At 39.1% G+C, this 20,955-nt stretch overlaps 2 protein-coding genes and 1 pseudogene across 2 annotated transcripts in view; all 3 read right to left on the reverse strand.

Annotated features, from left to right (window-relative positions):
* Nucleotides 1–997: 997 nt before the first annotated feature.
* On the reverse strand, nt 998–2,562 carry LOC107721048 (zinc finger MYM-type protein 1-like; annotated as a pseudogene).
* Nucleotides 2,563–10,432: 7,870 nt separating this feature from the next.
* Nucleotides 10,433–13,238, reverse strand: LOC107721049 (uncharacterized; the record flags this gene model as incomplete). The annotated part of the gene is made up of 6 exons (XM_016528903.1): nt 10,433–10,447; nt 11,693–11,784; nt 11,970–12,109; nt 12,216–12,489; nt 12,743–12,888; nt 12,994–13,238. Coding segments are annotated over 6 exons (912 nt in total), but the record flags the coding sequence as incomplete, so codon positions are not given.
* A 1,549-nt stretch (nt 13,239–14,787) lies between these two features.
* Nucleotides 14,788–20,955, reverse strand: part of LOC107721050 (fucolectin-1-like) — a 24,172-nt gene continuing 18,004 nt past the window's right edge. The window contains exon 5 of the mRNA XM_016528904.1: nt 14,788–15,044. Within this exon, the coding sequence (XP_016384390.1) occupies nt 14,788–15,044 (257 nt within the window). The remainder of the gene's footprint in view (nt 15,045–20,955) is intronic.

Below are 20,955 nucleotides of genomic sequence, written 5' to 3' on the forward strand. Positions count from 1 at the left end.
TATTTACAGTTAATAAACCATATGTGTGATTACACTTTAATATTAATGCATCAAAGCTTCTGTAACCTGGAACGGTTGTATTTTCTCAATGTAAAATTGAATTCACAAATAAAAGGAAGAAATCACAAACTATTTACAGTTAACCATATTTGTGATTACGCTTACAATACCCAGAATTCCATTTCACCAAGCCAACACAACTGATTGGAGAAGCAGCTGTAGTATCAAGACAGTAGCACCACACGCGAACTAAAATACATAAAACACAATGTATAGATAAATATCTCATCTCATCTCTGGATGTGAATGCAGCAACTGACACTTTATGCTCTACTTTAACCTCTTGTCTAGATGATATTTGTCCTCTCTCCTCCAGGCCAGCACGGGCTGCCCCTTCTAACCCCTGGTTATCCGATGTTCTTCGTGAGCATCGGACCAAACTCAGGGCAGCAGAGAGAAAATGGCGCAAATCAAAAGATCCGTCAGACCGGAATATGTATCAGTTAAAAGCGTCTGCAAAATGACTAAATGTAAATGTAGATAAAGATCTGCCCTTAAAAGGGGGGGGGGGCAATTGCATTCTCTAATATGAAATATTGACTGTTGCTGTGGATGGACTGAATTTACATACTTTACATACAATGAACATTTCATCTACAACCAAATATATTATTTATATTCTACAGATCATTCACTCTCATTTCTGGCTCTGTCCCAAAATCTTCATCTAATTTTGACCCTGCGTGCTTTTGCCTCTGCAAATCTTGTTATAAGAGATTCTGTGTCCAGTGTCTTACTGAACTCATGTTCAATGGAGAGAACAGCCAGTGAAGAAAGCCTCTCCTGAGACATAGATGTTCTCAGATAGGTTTTAATCAGCTTCAGGGAAGAAAAGCTTCTCTCACCTGAAGCAACTGTCACGGGTAGAGTAAGCAGCAGTCTTAATGCTATGCTCAGATTAGGGTACATGTCAAGGATGTTTTCTTGATAAATGTGATCAAGCAGGCATAGTTTGCGCCAGTCTTTGGCAACACTCATCCAGTTTCCCTTCCTGATCTATGATTCTCATATGGGAGTACAGAAATCCATACAGCTTATAAAAGCTTTCCATGTGAGAGAACCTCTCCTCTATGGTGACCAAAGCTGTGTCTACAAGTGGCAGGAAAAACTCCCTTTCAAACTGTTCCTCTGGGGTTGACACAGTTTGCTGTCTTCCTTCATACTGAAACTGTCTTGCTGCTGTTCTCTGACGCACTTCTGGCCAGCTCATGCCCACCTCAAGCTGTTCAGCTATTTCCCTGGCATCAGTTTTGGCAGCAGTCAGGCCCTGACTCCGATAGGTCTTTAGAAATTCTCTCACTCCCGTTGTTTCTCTTCTTAGCATCTCAATCGAGACTGTAGGGCTTTGCAGAATCTTGCTCACTCTATTGATCTGGTACAGCACATTGCACCATACGATGGTGCTTAAAATGAAAGGCCACGTCTGCATCTCTCTGCAGATACTTCCAGCTGTAGAAACAACATCTGCATCACGTTTCAGTGTAGCATACTCTATTAGAGCAGACAAAGCTTTCACCATCTCAGGAAGCTGGTACTGCACTGCTTTAACACTGTCAACCCTACACTCCCATCTAGTTGCTGACAGTGCTTTCACTGTGAGGTCTTTCACATGTTTTCTGAGAACGTCCCATCTGAAGAGCTAAACAAGTTGTAGAGACGCTGCAGTAGCCCAAAAAGGCTGATTGACTTCACGGATGACTTGGCTGCATCACCTACAACAAGGTTGAGGGTATGACTTCCACAAGGAGCATAAAGAGCCTTGTTGTTAATTTCAAGCACTCTTTTTTGAACACCGTTTCTTTCCCTGCATGTTACTTCCATTATCATAGGACTGCCCACGACAGTTGGAAATATCCAAACCTAGTGCATCAAGATGACCTAGAAATGACTCACACAAGCCCTTACCTGTGGTATCCACTACATTGAGAAGCCCAACTAAATGCTCATGAATGAAAACACCTTTTGATGTCTCACAATTTACAATTCTTATCACTACTGACAGTTGCTCGTGATGACTAAGATCTGGCGTGGAGTCCATGATGACCGAGAAGTATTTGGCTTTCCTAACTCTCTCAACTATGGCATCTATGGTACTTTTTGCCAGAATGTTGATGAGCTCATTTTGAATGTGCTTACTGAGATAGCTGTCACTTAACTCTTTGGCTTGTATTCTCCGCAGGTGCTCCCGCATTACAGGGTCAAACTGAGACATTAATTCAATTTGCCCAAGAAAATGAAAATCCAGAATGGCCACGGAAAGCAAGATTATATTCTGCCAGATGGCTGACAATTGCAATCAAATGTCTTAAGACTTCCTTCCAGTGTTTTACTTCCAGAGACAGCAACTGCTGACTAACCTGATCAATGGCTGTGTTGGGTTTTAGCCTTTCTGACAAACTGTGCCAACTCTCCATGTGTTTCTTGTGGTCCGAAGACCTTTCATGCATTTTTAACTGGGAAGACAAATTCCTCCCAATTATTATACCCATCGCCACTGAACATATTGGACCAGTTACCAAAGATGCGACAGCAAAAACACACAGCACTGTCATTGTTCATGGCTGCCCTCGACTTTTCGATTTCGATTTTTCTGGTCGACTAGTAGTCGTTCATTTGAAGCATTAGTCGACTAACCGCACGTTTATTAATAAACTGTTTAAATAATTATAATGAGCCTTTAATTGCCTACATAGCCATAAGCGCTCAAGCACACACATAAAGCTTGCCACAGCGCACCGGCAGAAGTAAAGATTATGAATATGTCAGGGAAAAACTGTAAGGAGACTGCATTAATATTTTAAAGAGCAGGTCACATGGGTTTTCGAAAAATATCTCTTTTGCAGTTTGTAAGGTAGCTATCCTTCAATGTAAACAGTCTGCAAAGTTGTTAATCAAAAAAGTGCATGATAAATAAAGATATTGTCTCTCAAAAGAAAGAGTCGACTCAGAATCGCCTTAACGAGTCGTTATATTTTCAAATCTTTTGCCTGTTACTGATCTACGTCACTGGGTAACACATTACCATAATCCCCGCCTACCTGCGAAATACGAACACTCTCTGTGTCGAGAAGATGCTGTGTTCCACGATACCACAGCAATACAATTCGAACCTTTTGTTGTGCTCGTCATTTTACGTGTTTCGAGGGTGGTCCCCCTTTAAAAATTGCGTTCTGGAGTGTAAAATACACGCTTTCAGTCAAGGTTCCCCTGGTAAATTCGCATTCCAGTGCCTAAATATGACGTTATTGGGGTCACTACAACCCGCCACATCAAAAACAACCGCAGACTTGGCAACACAGATGGTAGCGCTCGCTAACTTGCTCAAGCGCTCCTCACAACATCACAACAGGCTTGGCCAGCTGACCAATCAGAGCAGAGTAGGATTATGGAAGGGAGGGGTTTACAGACATTTCTCTCAGAACTGAAACGAACGAACCGTTTCGAAATCATGGACAAATGACTCTATGTATAAATATATATTCTGGGAAAATTACAGTGTTTTCTGACCTTAGATGCATTTAAACCTGTTGTAGGGGACTCCAACACAAAATTAGGGCACTTTAAAAGACCATATGACCTGCTCTTTAATAATTTGATAAATTAGTGCTTTCTCTGTTCTCGGTTTAAGAGATGAACTCGGCGACACTTACTCGTCATCTCCGCCGTAGTAATGCACCTTGTTTCATACGGATTACATAATCTGAGAATATTTGTTTTCCATTTGAATTGGTTCATTTGAAAGTAGACATTTCACTCTCTCTATATATATTTTAAGGTCTGTAAGGCAAAGATATACACGGAGTTTCGCGCCCAAGTTCACAGAGACCGAGACGGCAGAAAGCGCATCCTGTTTGCTTTCATTATTTTACAAAAACGCATTTTGTTGTTATTGTGAGTGCACACAAATAAACGTTGAGTCTTTACAGATTTGAAAGATGCATTACTCTTATCTGAATTACCAAAAATGACGGAGTAGCCTATTTTAAGAGCAAGTGAGCGCACCGGCGCCTCCATCTGTCCTGCATCTACACTCCACACAGACACAATAGCGCACATTTCTCTAGGTTAACATTAGATTGAGCAGCCATGTAAAGTTTCTAATACTTACATATTTTAGATGATAAGCCATATTTAAGGTCGATGAATGATAGGCAAGCATTTGGATGTCCTGTCTGATGTACTGTATTACCATAGACTAACATTAGCCGATAACGATCTGTCCGTCACGAACTGCGCGACTTCGCCAGTGGATTTATTTATTTTTTATGCGACTAAGCGTCTAATAAAATTTTGGTCGACCAAGCCTCTTCTCACGCATGTGCAGTACGATAGGAAAGAAGGGGGGGCAGATTTAATAATAATAACAACGTTACAATCTTAATGGTTATAGAGAGACCATACAATATATAATAGAAAACTAATAAGTAATATATGATTTATATAGGCTTCTTGGTATTTGTTGGGGGCCCCCTAATTCCCCGGGGCCCTAAGTGGCTGCTTACCTCGCTTATTGGTTAAGTCCGCCCCTGGGTTTATGTTAATCATGTACAGTTATATCTTACAGCGTGGAGTCACTTCATTGAAGCTGTTTTTCTTTACTGCTGAAGTATTGATCGTACATGATTCTTTATGACTCTGAGGGCACATTTACAAGACAACGATTGTACTAAAAACAGAAAAGTTTCATGTACAGATGACAACGTTGTCAAAACGATCCCTGTTCACACACATCTGCGAAAATGACGCTGTATTATGCACTCCAGGGCCAGTAGTTGGCGAAGTTGTTTTGTAAAGAAAAACTACGTGCCTGCGCACATACTGACGGAACACATAATACACATGTATGTTGCATTACAGTTTTCACAAATTCATGTTTTTGTTGTTTACATGAAGCCAATAATGGTGTTGTTTTCAAAAACTTGCACTTTGAAACGCATTTTCAGTTTTCACTTCAAAATGCCACTGTCTTATATTAACTTAAGACATCTTCTGGTGAGCTGCATTGGATGCACTAGTACACTAGAAAGTAACATATGACTGTGATTGGTCCATGTCGACCAGTGCTGAGAAAAGTAACAAGTATCATGTGAAATGCTTGAGTACGTTGCACACCACCAGCCGTCTGAATAATTTGAGTCGGAAAAAAATATATATTTAGCCCATCATCATAACAATTGTACCTGCTTTATATAAACTAGTTAATCAAAATTCACCCTATGGCTTGCTTACTTGGCAAGACTTGTGACTTGACTGCACTGACACTATTGGATAAGAACTGTTCTTTCCAGAGCTGCTTCATAGATTAATCAAACTTGATGAACTTTACACAGTTACTGAGCCAGACTGAATCAATAATGAACTGATTTCATCTGAATAATGACGGTTTACTATTGTCCTCTTTTTAGAGCTGCTCTACAGCAGAACTGAACTGTTTGCATCACTGAATTATTATTTTCCTGTTTATCTCTGTAAAGTTGCTTTGAAACTGTATTGTATAAATGCTATTTATAAATAAAAGTGACTTGAATTCATTAAGGTGTTCAGCCTGACAGACGCCTGTTTCAAGAAATACTGGTCGGATGCAATGCTCTGTACAATTTCTGTAGAAAAAAGCTTCACTGTGGATAGAAGCTGATGAGAGGATGTTTTAGGCCACTTGTTTTGGTCCTGTTTCCAAAATTTTACCATCTTCTGCTTCACTGGCTGCTTTGCCTATAATCTGGAATTCAAATGTGAAGTATAGGGCATAATGGAAATTAGTTTTTGTAAACTAATTCCTGTCACACCAGAGCAGTACTGTGGAGCAAAGCACCTGCAAACGAAAGCTCTGAAAAACAAAGGTACTGATCAAGCAAGTTCATGAGAAAAAGGTACCGACTTTGATGCAGAGATTTATACAAGCACCTGAGGATTCAAATTGATGACAGACTCGAATGGACCAAGAACGCTGAGGCAATTTACATGAAGTGTCAAGCAAAGTTTATGTAAAGCTTCAGGTCCTGCAACGTGTGCAGTGAGAGACATCAGTCTGTCAACACTCATGTCCTGATCTAAACTGGAGAAGCCAGCCGGCTGAATAAGGTCATCCAGAAGGCAGACTGTTATTGAGGCAGATCAAAACAATCTAGAGATGATGTCCAAACTAATGACTATCATGAAGAACAAATCCTAACACTCTACTAGAGTATTTAGAAAAACACATCAGTTAAGTTGTATCTTTATGTAGAACTTCTTTAAATAATAAACAAAACGCCAAACCAATTTAGGTTTAGGTTTTGTCCGATATGTATTTATCCTCATGGACCATATTTCTGTAGTGCTCCTCCATTGAACCGCATACAGTAGTGATGTGTCATTCGCGAATGAATCGGCTCTATGAGTCGGGTCCTTTAAGTGAACGATTTGAGTCGGTTCCCATTTGAGAGCCATTTTCTCAGACGGTTCTCTGCATTTTTTTAATATAAGACAAAATAATGGAATGATATATATATATTTTTGCTACACTGCTTGTTAGCCACGCACACTTCATGTACTGACTTGCTTTGATATCTGTGTGTGTCAGGGTTCTGTCACTTTGGTCTAGTTCATTCGTGGTTTTGTGACAGAGCCCTGACACTCCTGTCATGTCTTGCTTTCATGTCTTGTCTGCGTGCCCTGTTTCCTTGTTTCATGTTGGGGCGTGGTGTTCGGATGCCGGCACTCATTGTCTTGTTCAGTTTCGGTTTCATGTCAGTTTCGGACACTCACACTCCATGTTCTGTCTTGTTGTTGGAGTCTCGAGTTTGCTTGGGCTGTGTGCTCTTCTGTGTGGGTTAGTGTTCGGCCGCGTGCTTTCATGTTGTCATGTTTTGTGTGAGCACGCGGCTTATACGTGTTCATGTCTTGTTTTGGCTTGTGATAGTTTTGCTTTGTGTGAGCACATGGCTTTTCTTGTTTGTTTCCATGTGCTCTCATGTCTATTGTTTAACCCCGCCCACCTTGTTACCTGATTATTGGTTTATTTGCCCCACCTGTCTTCCCTTGTTACCTGCCTTGTTTGCTCCCTATTTATTCTCTTTGTGTTTGCAGTCCTGGGCCAGTTTGTCTTTGTCGAATGTTGTCTTTTTCCTTTGTGCCTTGTGCTGCCTTGCCAGTCTTGTTGCCAATCTGTTTTCCCCTACAGGTAGTTTTTGTTTGTTTTGTTTATTGTTACTAATAATAAAGCCCTTCATTCCTGCATCGAGTCCTCACCTCATCCCTACACCCCAACATTGACAGAACGAACTGGCCAAAGATGAGGACTCAGCAGAAGAAGCACTTGCGCCATCCACCAGCCTCCACTTTCTCCAGCTCCCTCTACCAGCGCATGCTCCAGTTCAAGACCTTGAGCTCCCTCCATCAACGGGAGACTGACGTGAGGGAGTTTGCCTTGGAGTTCAGCACAATGGCAGAGGGACTGGGGTTCAACGATGCGGCCCTCAAGGACCTTTTTAATTTTGCCCTTGAAGAGCCCCTCAATTGGTGGAGGATGAGAGGGCTGGATCACCTGACGTTTGAGGGGTTCGTCGATTTCCTAGCTCGTCAGGGGAAGCCTCCAGCCAAAGAGGCTGCAGCGCCCCCAGAGGCGGCTGATGATGCTGCAACACCCCACTCTTGTAAGCAGAGGAGGAGGAAGAGGAAGCCTTCCTCCCTCCCACATGGCCCGGAGGCCATCCCTGAACCGCCCAAGCTTCCTTGCCTTGCCGGCGCCGCCCAAGCTCCTTGCCCTGCTGGCTCCAGCCAAGCTCCTTGCCCTGCCTTGTTGCTTAAGCTCCTTGCCCTGTCTGTGCCGCCCAAGCTTCTTGCCCTGCTGGCACCGGTCTTGCCTCCTGCTCTGCCAGTGTCACCCTCGGTGTTGGTTCAGTCCTTGATGCAGGCACTGACCTTGCTGCCTGCCCAGTTGGTCCTGCCCTGGTTTTCAGCCTTCAGCCTTCTTTCTTTGCGTGAACATTTGGGCGGCGTTATGTAAATCTTCCCACATAGTGATGTAGACATGTGGGGGCGTGTTAGAATGAGCCATTTTAGGTAGGCGTGGTTGACACTTAACTTTTATAAAGAATATCTCTTTGGATTTGAGACTTTAGTCTTTGCATCAACTTATAATCATGTTTCTATGAATTATCCCGTGAACTTATTCTCTCAAATGGCCTGGCTATGCGGAGCATTCGCAGCTTATATGGACGGAACGCCACTGGTGTGTGTGTGTGTTCACTACTCAATGCTGACTGTGTGCACTTGGATGGGTTAAATACAGGGTACAAATTCTGAGTATGGGACACCATACTTGGCCATGTCACGTCACTGACATCAACAGAACTCCGTTCCACTTCACTTTAAGACACACACTCGCAAATTTCCCTAAGCACTTCCCCTCGGGAATCGGAAGTTTATATGGACAGACCCTTGACCCCTCGATTTTGACCGAGTGAGCGAATCTGCTTCATATGTACAATTCAGGCCGCTCCATATACCACAAACATAATTGTGATGTCATCGCAGATCGCGTTTAATTTTTCCCACTCCACACAACTCTATGATATATCAATTTCTAAATATTCAAAACGGCCCAAACCTATATAATGGTCCATCAAACTAATCTGTTAGGAAAAATAATTTAAGTAATAAATTAATAAACACAACAGATTCTAAGTGATAAGTGCTCATGCCGTTTCAGACAAATCGGAATTTGGATTTTCCCCACTTCCTTCTGGGAAATAATGTCTGGAACGCCACTCAAAGTGGGATATTCGACCTCTGAACTCGGGGTACATCGATCAACCCTGACCTCAGCGAAGCGCGTCATTTGAAGTTACTTCCAAGATGGCGATAAGTCCTGATTCTAATGAGCATAAACGTAAAAACAAACTTTAACATTAGACATTGTTTATGTTTTTGCCTTTTGTCTGCTGTTTTCAAATAGATTTTGATATTTTTATTCTGTTTTGGCATAATTGACACAAAAACGCGATGGTCAACATGTGAATATGACGTCTGATTGACTGGAACTCACTGAGGTCTGAAGTGGGACATTTAATTTGGGATATTCCCACGTCCAACCTAGTCGGTAGTGCAGCATTAGTACATTAATGCACGCAGTCCGCCAGTAGTGGGTACTCATGCAAAGTAATCAATGACATCCGAGTCAACGAGACGGAGGGAAGTTAGCAAGGCCAGGGCATAAAAAAAATAACTGGAATGCAGCACAGATTCAACACACATGCACAATGTGAATATGTTTCAGGGTTAATAGCTGCAACAATACAATTGTATTGGATGCTTCTGTTCTGCACACTGTAATTTAGTTTTTATTTGTTATATGGCACACTGTGACCCATTTTGTGTATGTTAATAATAGTTTGTATTTTGGATAAGTCACGAACGTGTGTTTAATGTTTTTACATACATTAGGTTTTTATACCAAAAAAAGTAAAATTATGGTATTTTGTAAAGTCTGAATTCCCATCACTAGCACACAGGAAGGTAAATGCCGCCACCTTTTTGAAAAGTCACTAAGCCTCTAGAAGTGAGAAGGCAAAAAATAGTAATGAATTATTGGGTCTCATTAAAAGGACATGGGGATATACACCCAACTAAGTCTGTGTTTCATGAGAGCTGGGAACATACCCAAGGCAACATCAAAAGCATAGGCTGGACAGGAAATAGAATGACCCAAATAATGTGTATAGATCAGTGGAAATACACTCAGATTGTGCCTCCATGGTTGTTTCCTATGCCATGTATATATACACACGTACAAGAAATAATTAAAGAAAATAAGGATAAGACAGTTAAACATTTAGTAAATCAATATATAAAACAAAAATATAGTAATATTTTAGATATTTTTACAAATGGATCAAAGGACCCAGAATCTGGAAAAGCAGGAACAGCAGTATATGTTCCAAAATATCAGGTAGCTAAAAAGAGAATTTCAGATCATTTAATGGTGTTTACAGCTGAGCTTGCGGCAATATAACTGGCTCTACAGTGGGTGGAAGAAACGAGGCTAGACAAGGTAGTCATATGCTCTGACTCTTTAGCAGCTCTAAAAAGCCTGAAATATGGTCATTCTTACTGTAGACAGGATATAATATATGACAACTAGTGGCAACTAGTGTACATACTGCATAATCAAGGAAAGATAGATAAGAATAGATCTCGCTCTGTCACTATTTCCCCTGGTGTACCCCAAGGTTCTGTACTTGGTCCACTTTTATTTCTCATTTATGTGCTGCCACTGGGTCAGATCATCAGACGTGATGATCTCAATTTTCAGTTATTCTGATGATATTCAAATTTATTTTACGGTTCAGCCCAACTCAGTTTGTCCACCCCTTTCTATTGTTTCCTGTCCTCAAGAACTTAAAACCTGGATATCAGATAACTTTTTACAACTAAATGCAGACAAAACCGAAATCCTGTTGGCTGGCCCTAAATCACAGAGCTACCCCAGCATTATATTTTCATTGATACTGATAGTATCCAGATTAGGCCCTCAACAACTATGTGAAATTTGGGAGTATTGTGTATTGTACCTTACATTACCAATATAAATTATGAAAATACAGGGAATTTAATTAAAAACTTATAATATACATACATTACAATAAATTGGTACTTAATAATAATAATAATAAAATAACCATTAAATAAAATATTGATACCAATAAGCAGAAAAAATATCACATTAAGTTTTATAATGAAAATGAATTAATGTCAAATTCTTACAACCCACAAGCATAATATTTATTATCTATAGCCTTTATATTCTCTAATGCTTTGTTGACATTACACAATTATACAAGATGTTTAAAAGTTCTTAAAGATTTGATTCAAGAGTAACAATGAAGCACAAGAGTTTTAAGGTTTTTACATTGTAAACAAGTAATTATTATGGAAGCCCGTTTTCACCACTGAATAAAAAATAAAACAAGGTAATTGCGACTTATTATCTCACAATTCTGACTTTTTACTTAGAATTGCCTGATTTTATTAAGAAATGTAATAAATTATGAAGAAATTTAATGAATGTGAATTTAATGAGTCAAAGTCTGTTGATTTCCAGGGCATTATTTTCTTGTATTACAGCGACCTGTAAATGAAAAATTTTTGCTATTACATATCATAATTGTATAAATGTAACCTATTTGTGCAGCATATGTCATAAGTTATTGTACAGTTGTGAGAACACACTCACGTTTGCCAGCGTTCACTTTCCGCATCACTTCCTCTTTAGGAGTTTGAGACCAACTCAATGTCACGTCTGTGAATCCTCTATCAGCCAGAGCAGATCCCAACTGGAAATAACATTCATACTAAACTGTTTAGATCAGAATATGACAAGACATTCAGATCTTCCTCTTATCTTTTCTTGTGTCATGTCCCAAACTGTACTTTTGTAAAATCATGTCTCTTTAAAATGTGAGAATATTGTAAATTTGTTCATGCTGTAAATAGTTTGACTGAATAATCAATAGGTGATCAGCACTCCTGTCAGTGAACCTTTGTATCATAATATACACAACAGCTGATTTTGTTTTTAATAAATTCAGGTCATAATATTTAACAATGCAATTAGTGTTTGTTTTCTCATCACATGTTACTTTTTTCTCACCTGCTTCAGAACGATTTCTGTCATTGTAGAGTCGGTCAAATCTTTGCTGGAGTGAAACATCAGTTTTACAAATGATCTTTTTAAACAGGGACCTAGAAAAATATATTCATATATATGTAAATTCATTAAAAAATCTTAAGAAATATGGTTTGCACCCTACAAATGAGGTTGCATTTATTCAAACTTATCCACACTCCTCACTGCGTCATATTGCATCATCAAAAATTTGATGACGTAAACACATTATATATTATAAACCAATTTTACTGATGTATACCTTCTCCATAGACCTTCACCTCACACAGAGTGAGTGTCTTCATGTCTCCAGGAACGATCAGATTCAAGTAACGTCCCTCCATCCCATCACACGAGTAGCTGTAGGACTCACCTGCTGGAATAGCAGGAATAACAGCACATCTACAGACAGAAAGAGATGAGGGATATAATAAATACTGTCATATCCACATTAATCCTTCACATTTGTGCTTGACATCTCATGCTCTTTCAACCTCAAGTTTCTCACATGGGATTGTTGGTGCCATTGTTCTCCAAAGAGTTTCCGATGCGAATCTCTGTTCCGTTTAATCGTTCTGCACAGCAGTCTTTTCTATTAGTGATGACCACTTTATTAACTCTGTAAATATGACGCAGATCCAGCCTCCACCACGGGTTATTCTCAGGAATGGTTGAGGAGCATCCCGTATACAACTGTTGGAGACCTCGATCAATGGCCTTTTCAGCAAACCAGTCTGCAGATGTTGACGACTGTATAGCAGCTCCAGCTACTGCCAGATTTTCTAAGAAATGTATGAAAAAAATGTCACGACTTGTCTTGATGCACAAAGTTTGCAGCAGAGGGAAAGATTATTGAGGAACAACGACTGGAGGTGAAGTGAGTTATTACTGCATCAACTACCCTCACCAAACTGAATTGTGAAAATTATGATTTTGTGTTGCTTTATACTAGTATGTTTCAAGTATAGCATGATATTACATGAATTATATGTTAATGTAGAATATTGAATATAATGCTCTACAACAATGAATTACCTGCCAAATACCCGTAGACTTCAACCTCACAAAGAGTAAGAATCTTCCAGTCTCCAGGAATATGAATAATCATGTAACGTCCCTCCAATCCATCACATAAGTAGTTGTTGGACTCACCTGCTGGAATATCAGGAATAACAGCACATCTACAGACAGAGAAACATGAGGGATATAAAAATACTGTCATATCTGTTTCAATCCTTCATATTTGTGTTTGACGTCTCGTGTTCTTTCAACCTCAAGTTTCTCACATGGGATTGTTGGTACCGTTGTTCTCCAAAGAGTTTCCGATGTGAATCTCTGCTCCGTTTATCTGTTCAGCACAGCAGTCTTTTCTGTTAGTGATGACCACTTCACTAACTCGGTAGACATCACGCAGATCCAGCCTCCACCACGGGTTAGTCTCATTAAGGGTTGAGGAGCATCCCGTATACAACTGTTGAAGACCTCGATTACCATCAATGGCCTTTTCAGCAAACCAATCTGCAGATGTTGACGACTGTATAGTGGCTCCTCCTACTGCCCGATTTCCTGCAAAATTAATAAAAACTGGTTGTGACCCATGTTTATGCACAATTCGAATAAGATTTGAGGGCAACAGTGGAGGAGATGATGGTGAAGCATGTAATTTGTGCACCAACTAGCCTACTGTTACCAAACGGAATTACAAACACAATGACTTATTATCTAACAACGTTCTTCACAACTATATACAAAATAATTAGACATCCCTAGTAACTCATTACATCATTAGTACCAACAACCTGGTGGAAATATTACCAATATCTTCAATAACAACCATTTGGAATAAAAAGAATGTTGACTTGTTGATTTGTCTGATAAATTTGTCTGATGAATGCGTTTAACATGATGAATCAACAGAATTATGTGCTCAAGCCCCACGTTTATCAGAATCATCTGTACATAAGATGCCAATAAAGCATGAATACTGTGTTACATCCTCTGGACATAATTGTTTATTATTTATTATTATTTATCTTTGCTGTGGTGATGTGTTTGTGTATTGTGCAGTTTCCCTTCTCTCTCTTTCCCTTTCCCTCTGCGCAGTGTTAATTGGACGCAGGTGATGATTATGTGGATAATGGAGCGCGCTTAAAAGCTGAGGAGGATGGCACTGAAGGGTCGGTCGTTCGACATGTGGGCCATCGGTTGACTTGGTTCGGTGTTGTGAGCTCGCTGTGTGCCCGCCGTCTCCTGCCCCAGACATTCATCGCATTTGTTGTCTTTGCGGTAGCTGTTGGGTTGCTGCCGTTTTGAGTGAGAGTTCTTTGTTCTTGTGTTTGCTTTAAGGTACTTTGTTTGTTTTGGAAGCCGTAGGGAGGAAGTTGCCGTTTACTTTATGATCCCTTGTTTTCTCCTGTTTTTGGACAGCTAGGGAGTAAGGGAGACTAATGTGTTTTGTTTTGTTAGGTAAGTTAATCTTTAATTATGTCTTAGTTAGTTTCTCTTTTGTTTGTTATTTTGGCCATAACCCCTCCTGAAGATTCACGCTTCCTGGTACATGTTACTTTGTGAATTAAAAGCTTCTTCCTTTAAATATACTCTCGCTCCGTCGTGTTTGTGTGAGCTGCGACAGGAGAGGGGCGGGCATGGTTGCTAAATTTTCTTTATTTGAATTTCTTTGTCCGGAATCCCCGACCCTAGACTGGGGAGGACGTGACAACTGTCATACTGGTTTGGAAGGACATGGTTGTTGTTGTGTTTTTTTTATTTATTTTTTTTGGTTAACTATACATTTCAATTAAGTTTCTAAAGAAGTATTTATTGCATTCAATAAAGTGCTCTGCAACAACAAATTACCTGCCAAAGTCCCGTAGACTCCAGCTTCAACAAGACTAAGAATTTTCAGATTTCCAGGAATCTGAACAACCATATAACGTCCCACCATCCCACCGCATGAGAAAGTGGCCGTGGCACCGGCTCCAAGAGTAGAAATCACACCACATCTACAGACAGAAAGATAATGTTATCCATTTCTGTTCTTCCTTCACATCAGCCACAGAAATCAAATCAAAAAGAAATTCTCACATGGTGTTGCTATAAATGTCAAGAAAGTTCCCGATACGAATCACAGCTCCGTTAATCCTCGAATAGCTGCTCGGTCTATTAGTGATGGTGACTCTGTTAACTCTGTATACTTTCAGTAGATCAACTCTCCACCACGGGTTGGTCTGTTCATTAGTGTGGGTCCAGCTGTTCAACAATCCATCAAGAGCAAATTCAGGTTCAGAGCCTGCGTAAGTTGATGACTGACTAGTTTTGCCCCATAGTGCTACATTCTCTGGAAAAAATTCATGGATAAAGGTCAATAAGAAGCCATCTACTACTGCAGAAGACTTTTACCAAACTAGTCTTTATTACTCGTCATCAGCAACATGTCCACCACAGGGTCAGAAATTAAGGGTTAAAGGGTTAGTTCACCCAAAAATGAAAATTAGCCCATAACACAACAGCTACAGATATTTAAAACACAAGGGTAAAAGAATGATAGTGAGCATCTTTTTTATTATTTTGGATAGCAAACATTTGTTACTTAGTATAATTCTAATCTTGCCCTATATATCATGATGGGTTTGGTATGTTATATTATACAAAGAGCAGTATAATCTGACATTAAAAAAATTGTAAAGGCTGTTCCTGAAAGATCAATTTTGGAGGGAAATAATGCCTGTTAATAAGAAGTGAATTTTCTGACTTTAGTCTATCCAGTATCAGGGAACTTTAACAATAAAAATACTATAAAACTGGTCATCTTACTGCATCAGAGCTTCATTACAGTACTAAATTTCTAAGTACATTTATATCTGACCGTTTAACAGACAAAACAGAACAAAAGTGTTAAAACACTGAAGGTTTCTTACCTTCTTGTCCATGTGCCATTTCCTCAATCAATAAAAACCCTGTGGAAAAAAAAGTGAAACAACCGGGTTTTGTTTAATCACATTCGAATTTGCATTTTCAATTTAATTCACCTTGATATTGCCACTAATAATCAAAAGCATTGTCTGAATGATAATGGAAACATAAAGCATTGATGTATGTAATGACCATGTTGGATGAAAACATTGACACATTTGGGGTGACCATATTTAAAGGGTTAGTTCACCCAAAAATGAAGGTGGGGGCAGGAGGCAGGGTTTCGCCTAACAGTATAGGTAGCAAGGTTTTTTGTTTGTTTGCTTGTTTTGTTTTTAGAATAAATTAAAACAAGTAGATAGAATAGAAAAAGAATGGGGAATTCTGGTGTTCGAGGCTCATTTTAAAATAGAAATAAAACAAGTCAATAGAACAGAAAAAGAATAGATAATGCATGCGTTAGAAGGTCATTATTTATAATAAATAAAAAGAAAATAAGTAGAAAGAACAGAGAATGCTAGTGTTAAAGGCTATTTTCTTTTTACATAAAACAAGTAGTTAGAATAGAAATAGAATAGCGAGTGCTAGAGTTAGAGGGTCAAATGAAGATGAAAGAGATGTATTTTCAGCCGTTTCTTGAAAATGATTAAGGACTCAGCTGCTTGGATTGAGTTGGGCAGGTCATTCCACCAGAAGGGAACAGCTAATGAAAAAGTCCATGAAAGTTTTATCACAGGTTGAATGCAAAATATTTCAATACAGCCATTTCAGTCAAATGTATTTTATGCAATATTTCAAACCTTTAACCCACTTGGGAAAATCAACACATGGCAACAGTTTAAAAGTAGCCCAATTCTGTGTAAAAAAAAAAAAAAATGCTCATTCAAAAGAGATTTAAATACGCCGCATACTGAGAGCGGCTCCCAAAATTATACACAATATTAGAATGTTTAAAGGAGTGGACACGAAAATCATGGTAGCGAAACACGTTGCGGGAGCAGGCGGCAAATGTCGGAAATTCAGTGGGAGCAGGGTAAAGAAAGCAGCCGAATCCAGGACATTTTGGGCGATTAAGAAATCCCAGCCGGACACATATTTTAGGTCCAAAAAGAGGACATGTCTGGGGAAAAGAGGACGTATGGTCACCCTAGACACATTTAATAATACAGATAATTATTAATGTGTCAGTGGTTTTATCCAACATGGTCATCAAGCAGAAGAATGAAATCTAAAGTGGGACGAGGACACGTTCGTGTGAATCACTACCAGACTTGCTGGACAAACATAGTCATAAAGACTGTCAAACAATTTACATACACAAATATTTAACATAAGATTTGTTTGTTAAAGTAGATAAAAAGATTTAGGGGCAGTATTTTTTTTTTTTAAAGAACTTGATACTTTTATTCATCAAGGATGCATTAAATTGATCAAATGTGCCAGTAAAGACATTTATCAGGGCTGCCAACTCTCACGCATTCAGTGTGAGACTCGCGCAATTGACACTTTTCTCGTACCACACGTCCATTTTCTACATGTTCTTTCAGTGGAAAGCACCCTAAGTTGAAAATGTAATAGGACATTGGTGAAACAGATTTGGAAATGCTCCAGTGCGTATTTGTGGTTGCTCTCCGGAGAACGTGAAAAGTTTCTATTTACAACGTGTTTTTGTATAGTTGAGCAATGTAGCCAATCACAGACAGATCTGTTGATTCTTGAACACCTCTGATTGGCCATTCCGTTCAAATAAACGCCGGATTTTGTTCTGCACGCTCGCGAATCCTCACACTGTAACACAAGAGGTTCAATGATTATAAAGGAACTTTGTGAGATAGCGATGAACTGAAGTGACACCTTTTTAGTGATTATAAAGGAAGTGCTCTTTGCACACTTTCTAGGCTAAATATAATCCATTCAGAATTTGAATAAAAGCTGTTTTTCGTGCTAGGGGCCATATACCCTGTACAAGCAGCAACGTTTCAGGAGTGACATATAAATCCCTCATCCCTCACATAAATGCAGGATTCATTTTCAAATGGGAGAAAAATATAATTTGTCAAAATAGATGTACAAAAGGTTTCCATTTCAAATAAATGCTGGTCTTTTAAACTTTTTATTCATCTGTGAATCCTTAAAAATAGAATCAATCACGTTTTCCACAAAAATATGAATCAGCACAACTGTTTTAAACATTGATAATAATCAGACATGTTTCTTGAGCAGCAAATCAGCATATTAGAATGATTTCTGAAGGATCATGTGACACTGAAGACTGGAGTAATGATGCTGGAAATTCAGCTTTAAATCACAGAAATAAATTAAATTTGAACATATATTCACATGTGTGGTTTAAAAAACAGCTTAATTATAGACAAGCATGAATGTATGAAACAGCAACTGATGTAGATTATTTAGGTTAGTTTGGCCAGAAATTTTAACACTTTATAATATGCTGTAAATCCACATTAGAGGACGAGATGAGTGTTAACATCTCTGAACAAAGGAAAACAATACAGAAAACTAAAATATCAGTGTGAATGTAGTAAAATAGCAGATACATGAATGTTGTACGTTACCCAGTAAGATCCACAGGCACTTGTAGAGCTTCTTCATGGTTGATTAAAGGAGTCTGTCTTTCTTTAGTATGAAGAGTGTGAGTGATATACGTTTTATAGAGAATGATCTGTTTAAATGTACATCACATGACCAATCTGATCTCTCCTCCCTTCAGGCAAACTCGACTGTCTCTCATGTTTCAATCAAACACACTGTATTTGTTACCTTGCCCTAATCTCTACTGGAACTATGTGAAAACAATGTTTTGTTTCTCTGTTTTTGCCACGGGATTGACACAAGCTTCAGTCTGGATCCAGAACACCTGAGAAGAGATGATGCCAACCCCTCAGAGGACCTCAGATGATGCCAACCCTGAAACAACATACAGAACTACCACATTTTGCTATAAGTTTGATTGCATCATATAATAATTGCTGTTAATAGTGTTCATCGTCTGTTTTATTACGTCTTAAATTGATTTTTCCGTACATTTCTGCCATATGAACATTAACTGACAGTCACCACTGATAAACTACCACTAAATATTGTAGAAACTTAATTTGCTGTAAAGTTGCTTTGCAACGATTTGTATCGTGAAAAGCGCTATACAAATAAACTTGAATTGAATTGAATTGAACTTTGATGAGCGGCAGACAGAAATCACTTTCTTAATAACTCTTCACTGAAGGAGATGCAGGCAGTTCCAGCCATCTTTTGATGATTCAAGGCAACTCCTTCTATGAAAAATGAGTCGTCGCTGCTATTTGAAGCTTTGGCAACGTCAATTTGATTTACAGTGTTTTTTAGATTTCGTGTGCGATGAACTTTTGCTGATTTGCAGCATTTTTGGAAGTGATTCCATTTAGTGCACCTGTGACATTGCTGGCCGTATGCAGGACATCTTTCTGTTTTTGCCTCGTGATCTTTTCCACAATTGCTGCAATTATGAATTTGATGTGGAGAATGCTTGTCTGACTTTTGTTTGGGAGTCCGAAATGGTTTTCTTTTTACAGTTTGTTGAACACTGTCCACATTTGCCATGTTGTGCTTCGGTCCAGCAAGTGTTTTGGTGTGCTGGTCTGTCAGTTCATGTATTTGGCATATTTCAATGGCTTTTGCTAATGTTAGTTCATTGTCACGTAACGGGAGTTTTCTCATTCCGTCATTAAGTATCCCACACACGAGTCGAACTCTTATCAATTCCTCCTACAAATCTCCAAACCTGCAACTCTGTGCCCTATTTCGTAGGTCACTTACCTATGCCTCTATTGTCTCTCCTGGCTTTTGGTTTCTTGAATTAAATTTGTGTCTTTCCATCGTTATATTTGTTTGTGGACTGCACAGTTCGTGAAACTTGTGTTTTAGACATTCCGGGTCTTCAGGTGACTCAGCCGGAGTGATCACTCGTCTGTTTTCTCCCTCACCCACATACACAGTGGGTGCATACGCAAACGTTCGTTTGCATTCAATGGCCTCCGAGCCAGCCAGATTTAGTATGAATGCTTTCGTGCGCGGCTCTTTTTCTGAGTGTGCACCAGCAATAAATATGTCAAATACCTGCTCAAACACATGCCAATTTTCGGCGATATTGCCATCAAAGTCCAGTGGATCAGGTCTACAAAACCCATCAGCCATGTTTTCTTGTGCGATGAATGATGGCTTACTGTGTGTCTGCTCGTTGGGAGAATTTATTTCCCTTCGCTGCTTTCACGATGCTGCACGCACCACTTCTGACACCATGTCGAATGATGAGCGGCAGACAGAAATCACTTTCTTAACTCTTTACTGAAGGAGATGCAGGAGTTTTACATACAACATGAACTTCACCGTAACCTCACTCGCGCATGCGTAGCGGCGAGCTTCATGAACTCAGTGTTCTGTTGCTTTAAATTTAGCCGCACTATCATGTTCTACAGTTGTTGTGCACATCTTTATTGCCATGTAAACTGTGCAAGAACATGCAAGAATTGCAGATCTGTGCAACACATATTATGTTCAGCACAGATTTAAGGAGTTTGTGCTGAAACTCCTGTCAGTTTACACAGACCTACCAAATCAGGTGCAAACACACAGACAAACAAAAACAAAGACAAACAAATAAGCAACTGTAAACTCTATCATCGACGACATTTTTAAGGTGATCATGCTTTTTCCATTGCTCAACAGCTTACCTTTTGACATCAGAGCTTCTCCATCTCTTATGGTTTTTAAAGACTTTGTAAACTTTTATTTGTGTTCTCTAACCTTAGTGTAGTTTAAAAGTCTTAGCATGCATGAATGAATGAACAAATAAATGCTATGTAACACATTAATTAAAGAAAACATCCTAATTAGTCCATTTATACACCAGAAGAGCCAGAGGCATTAGTGGGAATCCATCCATACTGCGTTTACATCCATTTTTATGCAAACTTTGCATTGTCAACTCCAACAGTGGCATAAAGGCGTAATTCACTATAGGCTGAGGTGGATTTTTGTTTTGTTTTAAGTCAACAGATTTTCAGTTCAAAAGAAATGCTATTCGTAACAAGCATTTTTAAAATAAGTATTATTATTTTTCAGTAAAAAAATTAAGATCTAGATATCTAAAAGACATTAATACTTTTTTCAGAGAATATATCTTTAAAGGGGTCATATGATGTTGCTAAAAAGAACATTACTTTGTGTATTTGGTGTAATGAAATGTGTTTATGCGGTTTAAGGTTAAAAAAAACACATTATTTTCCACATACTGTACATTTATTGTTTCTCCTCTATGCCCCGCCTTTCTGAAACGCGTC

Source organism: Sinocyclocheilus rhinocerous, unplaced genomic scaffold, assembly GCF_001515625.1.
Source record: "Sinocyclocheilus rhinocerous isolate Xijiao unplaced genomic scaffold, SAMN03320098_v1.1 scaffold1232, whole genome shotgun sequence".
Taxonomy (NCBI): Eukaryota; Metazoa; Chordata; class Actinopteri; order Cypriniformes; family Cyprinidae; genus Sinocyclocheilus; species Sinocyclocheilus rhinocerous.